This window comes from Paramisgurnus dabryanus, chromosome 23 (genome assembly GCF_030506205.2).
Source record: "Paramisgurnus dabryanus chromosome 23, PD_genome_1.1, whole genome shotgun sequence".
NCBI classification, from domain to species: Eukaryota; Metazoa; Chordata; class Actinopteri; order Cypriniformes; family Cobitidae; genus Paramisgurnus; species Paramisgurnus dabryanus.
The window spans coordinates 150,987-163,783 of NC_133359.1; the positions used below are offsets into that span (position 1 = coordinate 150,987).

General features: G+C 42.1%; 1 protein-coding gene across 1 annotated transcript; it reads right to left on the reverse strand.

Moving 5' to 3' along the window:
• Positions 1-6,866: 6,866 nt before the first annotated feature.
• LOC135768289 (uncharacterized) lies at positions 6,867-8,734 on the reverse strand. Its single transcript, XM_065277536.1, has 7 exons — positions 8,642-8,734; positions 8,327-8,456; positions 8,029-8,206; positions 7,650-7,926; positions 7,372-7,549; positions 7,172-7,248; positions 6,867-7,055 (listed from the first exon to the last, which is right to left on the reverse strand). Exons 1-7 carry the CDS (start codon positions 8,732-8,734, stop codon positions 6,867-6,869), a joined length of 1,122 nt encoding a protein of 373 aa, XP_065133608.1.
• Positions 8,735-12,797: the final 4,063 nt, after the last annotated feature.

Here is a 12,797-nt window from a genome sequence, read left to right on the forward strand (position 1 = left end):
CTAGACACACGGTTAAAATCTTTAATAGTAATATAACTTAAGTAATTCATAGTCAGGTAAAGAAAACATTTCATGTGTGTATTTTAAAAGAGAAATCCAAGATAATATCTAAATTGAGTTAATTAGGGTTAACACATTTAATTAATACATTAACAGAACCCAAAAGCCCTGCCCTTGTTAATATAAATACTGAGGGGAGCGCTACAAGTAAATAAATGCTTTGCTTTAAACAAATGCATCTATTTTTAAACGTTTTTAAATGCTATCTTACGTATTTATTGCCGCTCCAGAACCTAAGTCGTTGGGGTTGACCAACGGCTGGAGAAACTTTCGGGTTGACCAACTGCTGGAAGTACTTTCGGGTTGACCAACGGTTGGAGATCGTTTCGGGTTGACCAACGGTTTGGTTCTCCAGAGGGGCCGGGAGTATGGGGCTTAGGCCGGGGGGGAGTGCTTAAAGGGTCATGAAACCCCCCTCTTTTAGCTCAAGTCTAGCTCACAATCTTTTTGAAAAATGCAACTGAAATGGGCGTGGTGGGTGTGAGAAGGGGGAGGGGAGTGTGTGTTGTACGGCAAGGGAGAGGAGAGGGGAGGGGGGAAACTCTCATCGCCAGTAGCCCATGCATATGGACTGTCACTAAAAATAAGTGATAAAACGTGAGGAAATACTAATTTAAAAAAAAAACCCTGGAAAAGTTAAAATCTAATTAAATGACACTTTATTTTTGTCTTTTCAAGAGTTACTGAATGCCCTGCTACATATATCCTACAGTAATCATAATTCTATTTAAAACATATTAATGTACATGAGTAATTACAGTCATTATAAAATATAAAGTTGTTTATATACACACTATGAATGCATATATTTGAAAAAAAAGAACGCTTAAAAAAACATTGCGTACATAGCAAAAAAAAAAAAAAAAAAAAGCGTACATAGCATAGATCTACGCGCCCGCTAAACCCCAAATAAAGATGGACAGTGACATAGAAATTTGCAGTGGCAGCAGTACGCAGGGCTCTGTGGAGGACTTCTCTCCTCCTGATTCCCCAGGGCTAAATGGAGACATACTTGATGGCAGTGCAGGTCCTCTGCCCTATCAATTTGAGCCAATAGCCCCTGCCGTGACTGTGGACGAAAACATGGACGAACCGGAGGCTGCGCGGATGGGAGAAGTGTCAGAATGGTAGCTAGCTGATAGCTAACTAATTAGAGAAGACTAAAAACTCTTCTGCAGGCACTAGACCTGAAAATAGCGTGTTCATTCATAAACGTATAATTTTGCAACAGGTGTACTTGTGGTCACTGTACCAAGCTGTCTCCAAGAGAAAACTTGTGCTGTAGAGAGGTGGCACAGGTAAACGCAACTTGACACTCAATTCACTGTATTGCAATTCAGTATGTAATCAGTCAAAATAGGCGTTTTATCATATGTAGGTTTTGGGCATGTTTCCATATATTAGTTTGGGCATGTTTGGGCATATATATACACACACACACACATATATATATATATATATATATATATATATATATATATATATATATATATATATACACTTACATATATACACATACGTGTGTGTGTGTGTGTATATATATACACACACACACATATATATATATATATATATATATATATATATATATATATATATATATATATATATATATATATATATATATATATATATATATATATATATATATATGTATGTATATATATATTTATTACACCTTTTATTTTATTATTACTTTTAATTCCTAACATGTAGGTGATGCACAGATGTGAGCAGGTTGGTGGGGCAGCATGCATAACTGCTCATCCAGGTTTTGAACCTGTCGCCCTAAACAAATTTGTTTTGCAAGCTGTTTATGGCACATATCGCCAGCTCTATGGTGACATGGAGAACACAGTCCTCAATAGGTAAGTAACATTCTTACCTGGTGTTATCTAAACATATCATTTCAGATTAACATACATTTACAGTACAGGTAGCATTTTAGTATTTTATGTAATGATCCATAACAAGTTAAACTAAAGTTTCAATCTCAGTTGCTACAGACACCTGGCCTATAGGAATTTTGTCCGGTGGTGCTGGGGGTACCTTGGCCGACACATTAGGGTGGTGATTCCTTCGTGTGCTGTTACCCGCATCAGAGAGCAGTTCCCTGACAACACTGGAACCTATTCAGGTTTTCAACCCCCTCCCCTTGACTAAAATAAAGAACTTATCATTTCAATTTTTCCATGTAATTTGTTTATTAATTTTAGATCACAGACAGACAGAAGGTGGTCTAAATCGTGACGTGTGTTGTGCAACAGCTTCACTCTTTTCAGGTCTTTGAAACTGGGTGCAGAGGTGGTCAGGAACTTTCAGTCCTTTTAGAGATTCCTGAAACAGTTGTGGCTGCTCCAACACACTTTCAAAAAGCAGATCCTGCAATCTGTAGACATATTCTGCAGAACATTAAAAAAATAATTAGTACATTACAGATACATAGATAGATACATAAATATAGATAGACAGACAGACAGATAGACAGACAAAGACATATACATATATAGATAGATAGATAGACAAAGACAGACAGATAGATATAGATATACAAAGACAGATAGATACATAAATATAGATAGACAAAGATGTACAGACAGATAGATAGACAAAGACAGATAGCCACAAAGACAGACAGACAGACAGACAGACAGATAGATAATACCAAATGTGGGATTTCTTTTCAGAAGTCGTACTGTGTACTCTCCTCTTCTGTAGCGTGGATACTGCATGGGCCATCGGAGCTCCCCTGCAGCTGTTGTTGCTTGTGGTCTTCCGCTATTTTCATTGTAGTGCATGGCTGCAAGTTGAGTCCTAAAAAGTATGATCTGAAACATTAGGCTGGTGACACACTGACTGCGTGGCGTGAGAGTGGCGTGAGCATGGCGTTTCTGTTGTGTGTCAGCTGCGTCGCATTTGCGAGGTGTTTTCCATGTCTTTGCACACCAGAAGCATGTCTGACCGCTGCTGCTGCTAAGTGACATATGATGAGCCTCAATGGTGATATATTTGAAATATGGGGAGAGAGTTGTGGAAGGCCTATACTGCATATTAAACATCAATATATAGCAGCAAAGACATCGTCGGCAGTGTTGACGTCAAAATAGGCTATAGAATATTTTGTTCTGTATTGACAGGTGTGGTATTTTAAAACCGATAATATAGTTTTTACATTAGGCTAAATTTATATTTTTGTTTGTCAAAACCTAGAGACTTTCAAACATCAAAATTACATGTATTAATATGTATTCGTGTCAAAATGACATATAAACATCTTTTCCTATTCAGGTTTGCATGGAAACGCTTCCAAGACGCTTGTATGTTGCTTGAAAAATAGGCATCGGTTCTATTTCTAGCATGCACACATTTTCCTAGACGTTTTCCTGAGACCCGAATCACGCAGGCAGTGTGCAAGCTCTAACCTGTTAACATGGGAGCCGAAATAAAAACGGACACGCCACGGATGTGTCACCGGCCTTAGATCAGGTAGGGCATGAACAGTTAAGATGCAGAGTTGTGTTTAGAAAAAAAGTAAACTGTAAGAAACATTTGAATGCAATTAAACTTAATTTGAATTAAAACCAGAACATACCGGCACAGCATCCCCACAAAAGAGAATGCCACGCTCTTTGGTGCAAACTTGAGGATCAGACTGTGATATGACTCCAGTCCTGACGTCTGGAAGTCAGAACTTAGGTTCTCTAGGTCTTTCAGCAACTTGGGTGCCAAGATGACCTGAGTGAGCTTTTCACATGCAGCAGTACCTAATTATAAAATAAAAAAGTAAAAACATAAAATATATTGATAAATCACTAGCTTAGACATTATACAAAATGTAATGAATTAAACTACAATAAATGTTAAAGGTTATTTACTTGGTTTAAGCCACTGTCTTGCCTGGTCACCAACAAGAGGAGGATGCTGGCATCTTTGGAATCACCTTCATGCTCATGGATATCTTGTACATGGTTAACAACAGATCTCCATTTTGCAACAATTTCCTTTCCTGATGATGATGAGGCTCCACACCAGTAAAGGTGATTCACGATGCTTTTTTTCCAGGGGCCAACCTCTTTGAAGCTTCTTTGCTTTGCAAGCTCATCAATTTTCTTGCCAACACCTAGAGTATGCAAAAGCATTAATACGATATGATAGACACAACAACACATACATAACATATAATTATGAATCCTTGTTTTTATAAATATGGCTATTATTATAGATATGGCTATTATTAGAACTACTAAATTATTAACCTTTTGCCATGTGCCATGCACAGGGCCGCGTTATCCTAATGGGCAACATGGGCTGCAGCCCAGGGCCCCGAACACTAGGGGCCTCCGAGACAATTTTTATTTTGAGTTTTTAAAAACATTTTGATTGTCTGCGTAAGTGCTACCTAGAGCAGAGGCCCCCAACCACTGGGTCGCAAGAATGTTCTGAAAAATATTTGTATAATAGCTACGTAATAGCTTATGGGATATTTTGTCCTTTAAGAGCCTCCGCGCCCGGCCGCAATTCTTCTGGCATCTCTCCTCATCATCTCCTCCTTCACTTAAACTTGGGGCTCGAACCCGACCTAAGGTCGAGGCTCAAGGTGCCTTCAAAAACAGCAAGCCAAGTTCGTTTACTGTTAATTATTATGACTAAATAGGCAGGGAATCTCGTGAAACAATGAAAGTAAAACGATCCGCCAAAATATGATTTAACTTGATTTTGATGATTTAGTCGAGGAATTCTCTTTAAAGAAGAGCAGAAAGAAGCACTTTTAGTTGCTTAATAAATGTTATCTTCTGTGCTGTTCTGATTGTAAAATTATTACTTGATAAAATTGTTTAATTTGTTTAAATAATTTAGCCTACTTTTTAGAGCCCTGCATTTCAGCCCGAGCCCGACGGGGCTCGACCTGTTTACGGGTCGGGTTTCGGGCCAATTTTAACGTCACAGCAGATACGCGGGCCGGACCTCGGGCTTATTTAGGCTTCTCCATCTTTTTATATTTTTCAATTAATTAAAAGAACCAAACATAGGAAGACGTTTAACCTATCGCATGAGTCCGCTACGCACAGCCACAGATTTACAATGCAGCTGTGCTTATTTAACAGCAGGACCTTCAGCGCACCAGGAAAAATTATAAATGGAGTACTAGATTAAAACCTTGGATACTGTACATAATATATGCAGACAGCATCCAAGACATAATCTATTAAAGACTTCTCCCTGTATTAATTTCGTGTAAGAAGGCTGTGTCTTTATTTCTTGTTTGTGTATGGATCGACTTTTTTCTTAGTTTAACTGTTGGATGGATACATGAATAGCCATCTTCTGTGGTAAGTCCTTACATTAAAAAAATGTATATGCAAAAGCGAAGTTGTAAGATAAGGCAACATGCATGTTTATTCTGTTTCATGTTTATTTCGTTTCGTTTTGTATAGCCCTTTTTATTTTTTTATTTCTGCACCCGTTGCAACTGCGAGCAGCAGAGCAACCTGCCTTCGCTTTTTAAAAATAGTGTGTGTTGATAATAAACGTTTAAACTAACATTGTGATATGCTGAAAATATTTATTTTAAATAGTTGTTATTATGTGAAGTGTTGATTTGAGAGGCTCAATTCATCATACATGTCGTCAACTTGCTGTCAGCCGCTAACCACTTGTTTATCATAAAAACTTTAACAAACAAAAACTGCTCTAAAATGTAAATAAAAAAGAAATATAACTTTTTTGCCATTTAAAACAAAACTGAACTGCTTTAATTGCTGCAAGAGTACAGCTGTACAAGCTGTGTAAGCAGTTATTTTTTGCTATTTCTGCGGATTTCTTTTGCAAAATTTATGCGGAAATTTGCAGAATGATTTAAAATGTTTTAAAACGATCCGAGAGAATGTGCGCTGTGAATATTACAAAAAATTAAATATTTTATAACTATATTATACATTTTATTAAAGGATTACCCTGAATTAAACTAGACCAACATGAACCAACAGATAATGGATAATGTGCTTTCACGACCATAGAGTTTTATATAATACTTTATATTTATATACATAATTTATATGTCTACAGTGTAACAGTAAAAAGAAAAGGCTTCTCATAATGAATGTAGCATATATAGCAAGATAATTTCATTAGTTTAACAACACAATGTATATATATTTATCTTGTAAACGGATTTGAAATAATAAATAATTGTCACGTAGCAAGAGAGACGATAGAGATCTCATTAACTTCTCCGCAGTAAGTTTTATTTCAAATTCAAGTTTTACATATTAAATAGACTATTAAAAAGTTTGTGCTTCTCTCATAAAAACCTCACAGCAGACAGCACAGACTTCTACTCACAAACATACGCGATGCAGTAACTGCGGACACCGATTCCTAATGGGGAGAATTCAAAAGTTCGGACTCGGGCTGAGAATTCTGGGCTCTACTACTTTTGCGTCAACTTGATTTTAATAATTTAATTGAGGAATTATATTTAAAGAAGAACAGACAGAAGCACTTTTAGTTGTGAGTTGCATTTAATAAATGTTATTTTCTGGGCTATTTCTGATTGTAAAATTATTACTTGATAATATTGTTTAATTTATTTAAATAATTTTAGCCATTTAATGTTGTAAATACGCTGTAAAAAACACTGGATTTACTAAAAAATATAGACAGTGCATCGTTTTTGCATCCCTTTTTTAAGTAAGTTTTACTAAAAAATGTACGCAATGGGGCACTTGGTAAATCCAGCCTTTATTTTTTTCAGTGTATATTGGGGGGGGGGGCAAACCAGCGTTAGCCCAGGGCCTCACAAAGGCTTAACCCGGCACTGGCCATGCATCATATCTGTGCAAAATACTTGGTCTACTCTCTCTGAGGAACTTCATCACACCAGGATGTCTGTCAGTGACAATCTTTCGCACAGTTACTCCTCTCTGCTCTAGCTCTCTCAGGCTTCTTTCTAAACCTTCCTTCTCCATACGCTGACTGTTGCCGACTTCATTGCTCTGACAAATGATTTCAACCTTCTTAAAAAAACTTTAAGCTTGATTGTGTTCAAAAACAAATGTATGATCTGCTTTCCACTCATTCAATTCTAATAAACAAATCACTACAACCTTACCTGAATGAGCTGAATTTCCATGATCTTGTTTGCTCTGAGGTCCATCAGGGAGTATGTTCCATACTTTGCACTGTGTCCTAAACAATGTCATATTAGCATGTACATTTTTAGTGCTTGAAATAAACTCTGTAGTAGTAATTTATAACAGCACATTTTTATAGCTAATTGAAATGGCATATTATCAACATAACTGCACATACCAGGTGAGTCAGCATGCATGTCCCCACCCAGAACTACATTCCTTCCTTTGAGTGCTTCTGCAATCACAGTATTTTGATGCTGTTTCCACTGCCAATTGATTGTTGGGAATAGGAATGTCCTTTGGTGTTTCAGGTATGTAGTGTGGCAAATCCCCTGAATGTTGAATGCCTGCATAAACTGACCCAAAAGAAAAACAGTTAAAAATACAAATTTAGAACTGTTAAAAATGATTATTATACAAATCCCACATATTTTGGAGAGAAAAAATAAATCTTACCTTGGTGACTTGCAAGAAGGATGAGCCACTAAAGAGCACAGCAGCAGCAAGCTGCAGATTTCCAGCTGGTATGTTCTTGACATATGGTTGGCTGGCCCACTGTTTGTGATGTTCACAATGAACACAGGTCTGGTCCACATGTAGAACTGTACCCACTGTTCTGCTCTTTATTGCAGAGTGTCTCGAGCAGGCAGGGCAATTCTTGAACAGGTCCATGAGGTTTTCCTCATAAACAATGAATTTCCTCATTATATGGGGTGGTGTTGCAATTACAGTGCTACAACAAACAGCAATATTAATAAACATTAATAATAATAATTAAATATGAATGTCTGATGAATAGAAGTACATTAAAAAAACATGACCAGTCTATGAGTACCTCTCATTATAGATGCTGCTGTCAGTCATTCCTGGTTGGAAACTACAATCAGAATCCTCAGCCTCTCTTCTGGGCCTTTTCAAGGGGGTAGAGGTTGCAAGAGGACCTTTTTCTAGTGGTATGAATGGTGTGGAAGTGTTGCAACCAACATGCCTTTTCTGTTGCTTCACCTGAGTGCCTATTACATTAGATATTTCTAAATGAAATAAATACATTGTGCCTAATACACTTAAATAAAAAAAAACTGTGAAACTATTAACGATTTTTGATGTTTAATACTGTAAAGTGTGCAACATACTCTTGCTCCTTCGTTCAGGTTTCCAGCGATGTTGCGTTGACATATGCTTCATGTCGGGATGGGTTTGACATGCAGCATCTTTTTTGGCGGGCTGTTCGGTCTGACACGCCATCTCGCAACACAGTTTAGGCTGACAATACAAACATATTAATTTCCAAAGACTTCCCAAACATATTTAAATATATTACATATTTAATTACACGAATTAAGCATACAATTGAGGTACTATCGAAATATCAATTATTTTAATAACGAGTGCTTATTTAACAAACGGAAAGCAAAACGAATAGGTTTAAATTTTAGACACACACATACCTCTGAAAGGATAGAAAAGTCCTCGGGAATTGGCACCGCATCAATCGCGAGACGCAACTTGCATTGGTCGTCAACAAGGCCAAAGTCCACCATTCTGCAATTCTCAAAGCTCTCTCTCGAAAAATGTTTGCTGCACACATATAATCTGGATGTGTCCGTGGTTGATGGCCAACCAACCGCCCGAAGCCAGAGTCTAGCCCTGGCAGCATCGCGGGGAAACATATGCAACCCATTTGAACTTTTGCACCACGAAAACAAACACTTGCGTCCCATGATCGCCTCACTCATCTACTGCGCGATATCACAGCTTGCTTGACAAGTCTGTCGTTGGGAAGATCCGCGTGGTGTCATGAATAATTAAGAGATTGTCTTCTCATTGGATAAAAAACTCAGTCTCGTTAATAATTATGAGACAACGATGAGTCGTCAAGTTACTATCTGTGCTCTGCCCCGTCACAGCCTGTGACGTGAACTGGATGAAGATTTTAAACCCGGAAGACGAAAATAGCGTATAAAAACTAAAATTTAACCATTTCCCCCCTACTATTAAATCTAACAGCTGCTAACATTGTCTTCAGTGGTGTTCAACACACATACCTCTGTTAAAATCTCAGAAATTTTGGTTCAGGGGTTTCATGACTCTTTAAGAGTGGGTGCCCAGGACCGAACGGTGCGCCGGGTACGGGCTCCAGGGTGTCCGTGGCGGGTTCCGAGGCCGGCCTCGGGTGCACTGTGGTCGGGTAGAGGGGCCACCGACGGGCTCGTTGGAAAGGGCCGCTCCGGTAGAGCAACCGACCCGAGGGACGAGTTCATCCGAGCAAAGGCGCCCGAGTTACGGCCGTTTAAAGGTCAGGCGGTGGTACCCTGTATCTCGGCCGGGCTTAGGGTTAGAGAGATGCGGGTTGGCTCGTTGGAAAGGGCCGCTCCGGTAGAGCAACCGACCCGACGGGCGAAGTCCTGGGACTTAGTGCGCCGGAGCTACGGCCGTTTAAAGGTCAGGCGGTGGTACCCCGTATCTCGGCCGGGCTTAGTGTTAGAGAGAAGCGGGTTGGCTCGTTGGAAAGGGCCGCTCCGGTAGAGCAACCGACCCGAGGGACGAGTTCATCCGAGCAAAGGCGCCCGAGTTACAGCCGTTTAAAGGTCAGGCGGTGGTACCCTGTATCTCGGCCGGGCTTAGGGTTAGAGAGATGCGGGTTGGCTCGTTGGAAAGGGCCGCTCCGGTAGAGCAACCGACCCGAGGGACGAGTTTATCCGAGCAAAGGCGCCCGAGTTACGGCCGTTTAAAAGTCAGGCGGTGGTACCCCGTATCTCGCCCGGGCTTAGGGTTAGAGAGAAGCGGGTTGGCTCGTTGAAAAGGGTCGCTCCGGTAGAGCAAGCGACCCGAGGGACGAGTTCATCCGAGCAAAGGCGCCCGAGTTACGGGCGTTTAAAAGTCAGGCGGTGGTACCCTGTATCTCGGCCGGGCTTAGGGTTAGAGAGAAGCGGGTTGGCTCGTTGGAAAGGGCCGCTCCGGTGGAGCAATCGACCCAAAGGGCAAAGTCCTGGGACTTAGTGCGCCGGAGCTACGGGCGTTTAAAAGTCAGGCGGTGGTACGCCGTATCTCGTATCCGTAGCCCAGAGAGGTGACTCCGAGGCGGGCCTGACAGGGCGGCCCTCCCTCCTGGAAGTCCGGTTCCTCCAGGGCACACGTCCCTACCTCCCTAGCCCAGAGAGGTGACTCCGAGGCGGGCCTGACAGGGCGGCCTTCCCTCCTGGAAGTCTGGTTCCTCCAGTAGTTTACAGACATATGAGTGACTTTCTTGAGTGTGTTGTTCCTAACAGGAAGGAGAAGAGTTACAGTTGAGCCTGTTTTAGGCCACAAGGCCTGTGAATCACAATGGTAAAGTTGCATGTACAAATTTCTTAATTTTTAATCATAACAAAGTCCAATCAGACTGTGTGATACATCATTGTAAAGCTTGTGTTTTGCGGTTTCACATGAACCCAAGCTCATTGTTGTATGTTACTCACAGCTCGAGGGAACAGGGGTCAAATCGGCCTTGTTGAGGTCATTGCAAAAGGCCTGTAAATCATTTGGTAAACTGCATGTACAAATATCTTTGTATATCAGTCAAATCTGAAGCTATTGTCTTTTGTTTTATTTCAAATTAAAGGTGTGTATGTGTAGTTTACAGACATATGAGTGACTTTACTGTGTGTTGTTCCTAACAGGAAGGAGAAGAGTTACAGTTGAGCCTGTTTTAGGCCACAAGGCCTGTGAATCACAATGGTAAAGTTGCATGTACAAATTTCTTAATTTTTAATCATAACAAAGTCCAATCAGACTGTGTGATACATCATTGTAAAGCTTGTGTTTTGCAGTTTCACATGAACCCAAGCTCATTGTTGTATGTTACTCACAGCTCGAGGGAACAGGGGTCAAATCGGCCTTATTGAGGTCATTGCAAAAGGCCTGTAAATCATTTGGTAAACTGCATGTACAAATATCTTTGTATATCAGTCAAATCTGAAGCTATTGTCTTTTGTTTTATATCAAATTAAAGGTGTGTATGTGTAGTTTACAGACATATGAGTGACTTTACTGTGTGTTGTTCCTAACAGGAAGGAGAAGAGTTACAGTTGAGCCTGTTTTAGGCCACAAGGCCTGTGAATCACAATGGTAAAGTTGCATGTACAAATTTCTTAATTTTTAATCAAAACAAAGTCCAATCAGACTGTGTGATACATCATTGTAAATCTTGTGTTTTGCAGTTTCACATGAACCCAACTGTAGTCTGGTAAGTAAATAAATGCTTTGCTTTAAACAAATGCATCTATTTTTAAACGTTTTTAAATGCTATCTTACGTATTTATTGCCGCTCCAGAACCTAAGTCGATGGGGTTGACCAACGGCTGGAGAAACTTTCGGGTTGACCAACTGCTGGAAGTACTTTCGGGTTGACCAACGGTTGGAGATCGTTTCGGGTTGACCAACGGTTTGGTTCTCCAGAGGGGGCGGGAGTATGGGGCTTAGGCCGGGGGGGAGTGCTTAAGAGTGGGTGCCCAGGACCGAACGGTGCGCCGGGTACGGGCTCCAGGGTGTCCGTGGCGGGTTCCGAGGCCGGCCTCGGGTGCACTGTGGTCGGGTAGAGGGGCCACCGTCCTCGGGGTCGTATCTCGGCCGGGGAAAGGGTTAGAGAGGCGCGGGTTGGCTCGTTGGAAAGGTCCCTCCACGGGGCGTCCGAGGGTGGGAGTCCCGAAGGGCTGCGGCAAAGGGCTCCGGGGCTACGGCCGTGGGAATATCAATGGGTGGTACTCCGTATCTCGGCCGTGCTTAGGGTTAGAGAGATGCGGGTTGGCTCGTTGGAAATCTCCCCTCGGGTAGAGCAACCGACCCGACGGGCGGAGTCCTGGGACTTAGTGCGCCGGAGCTACGGCCGTTCAAAGGTCAGGCGGTGGTACCCCGTATCTCGGCCGGGCTTAGTGTTAGAGAGAAGCGGGTTGGCTCGTTGGAAAGGGCCGCTCCGGTAGAGCAACCGACCCGAGGGACGAGTTTATCCGATCAAAGGCGCCCGAGTTACGGCCGTTTAAAGGTCAGGCGGTGGTACCCCGTATCTCGCCCGGGCTTAGGGTTAGAGAGAAGCGGGTTGGCTCGTTGAAAAGGGTCGCTCCGGTAGAGCAACCGACCCGAGGGACGAGTTCATCCGAGCAAAGGCGCCCGAGTTACAGGCGTTTAAAGGTCAGGCGGTGGTACGCCGTATCTCGCCCGAGCTTAGGGTTAGAGAAAAGCGGGTTGGCTCGTTGGAAAGGGTTGCTTCGGTAGAGCAACCGACCCGAGGGACGAGTTCATCCGATCAAAGGCGCCCGAGTTGCGGCCGTGGGAAAATCCGCGGAGGGACCGCCGTATCTCGGCCGGGCTTGGGGTTAGAGAGACGCGGGTTGGTTTAGTTGGAAAGGTCCCCTCCGGTGGAGCAATCGACCCAAAGGGCAAAGTCCTGGGACTTAGTGCGCCGGAGCTACGGGCGTTTAAAAGTCAGGCGGTGGTACGCCGTATCTCGTATCCGTAGCCCAGAGAGGTGACTCCGAGGCGGGCCTGACAGGGCGGCCCTCCCTCCTGGAAGTCCGGTTCCTCCAGGGCACACGTCCCTACCTCCCTAGCCCAGAGAGGTGACTCCGA

Coding starts and splice junctions, on each gene's coding strand:
- LOC135768289 (XM_065277536.1), bottom strand. CDS start 8,734: ATGGTGGACTTTGGCCTTGTTGACGACCAATGCAAGTTGCGTCTCGCG. Junction 8,207..8,326: donor ACCTGAACGAAGGAGCAAGA/GTATGTTGCACA, acceptor CTAATGTAATAG/GCACTCAGGTGAAGCAACAG. Junction 7,056..7,171: donor TGGAAATTCAGCTCATTCAG/GTAAGGTTGTAG, acceptor ATCATTTGTCAG/AGCAATGAAGTCGGCAACAG.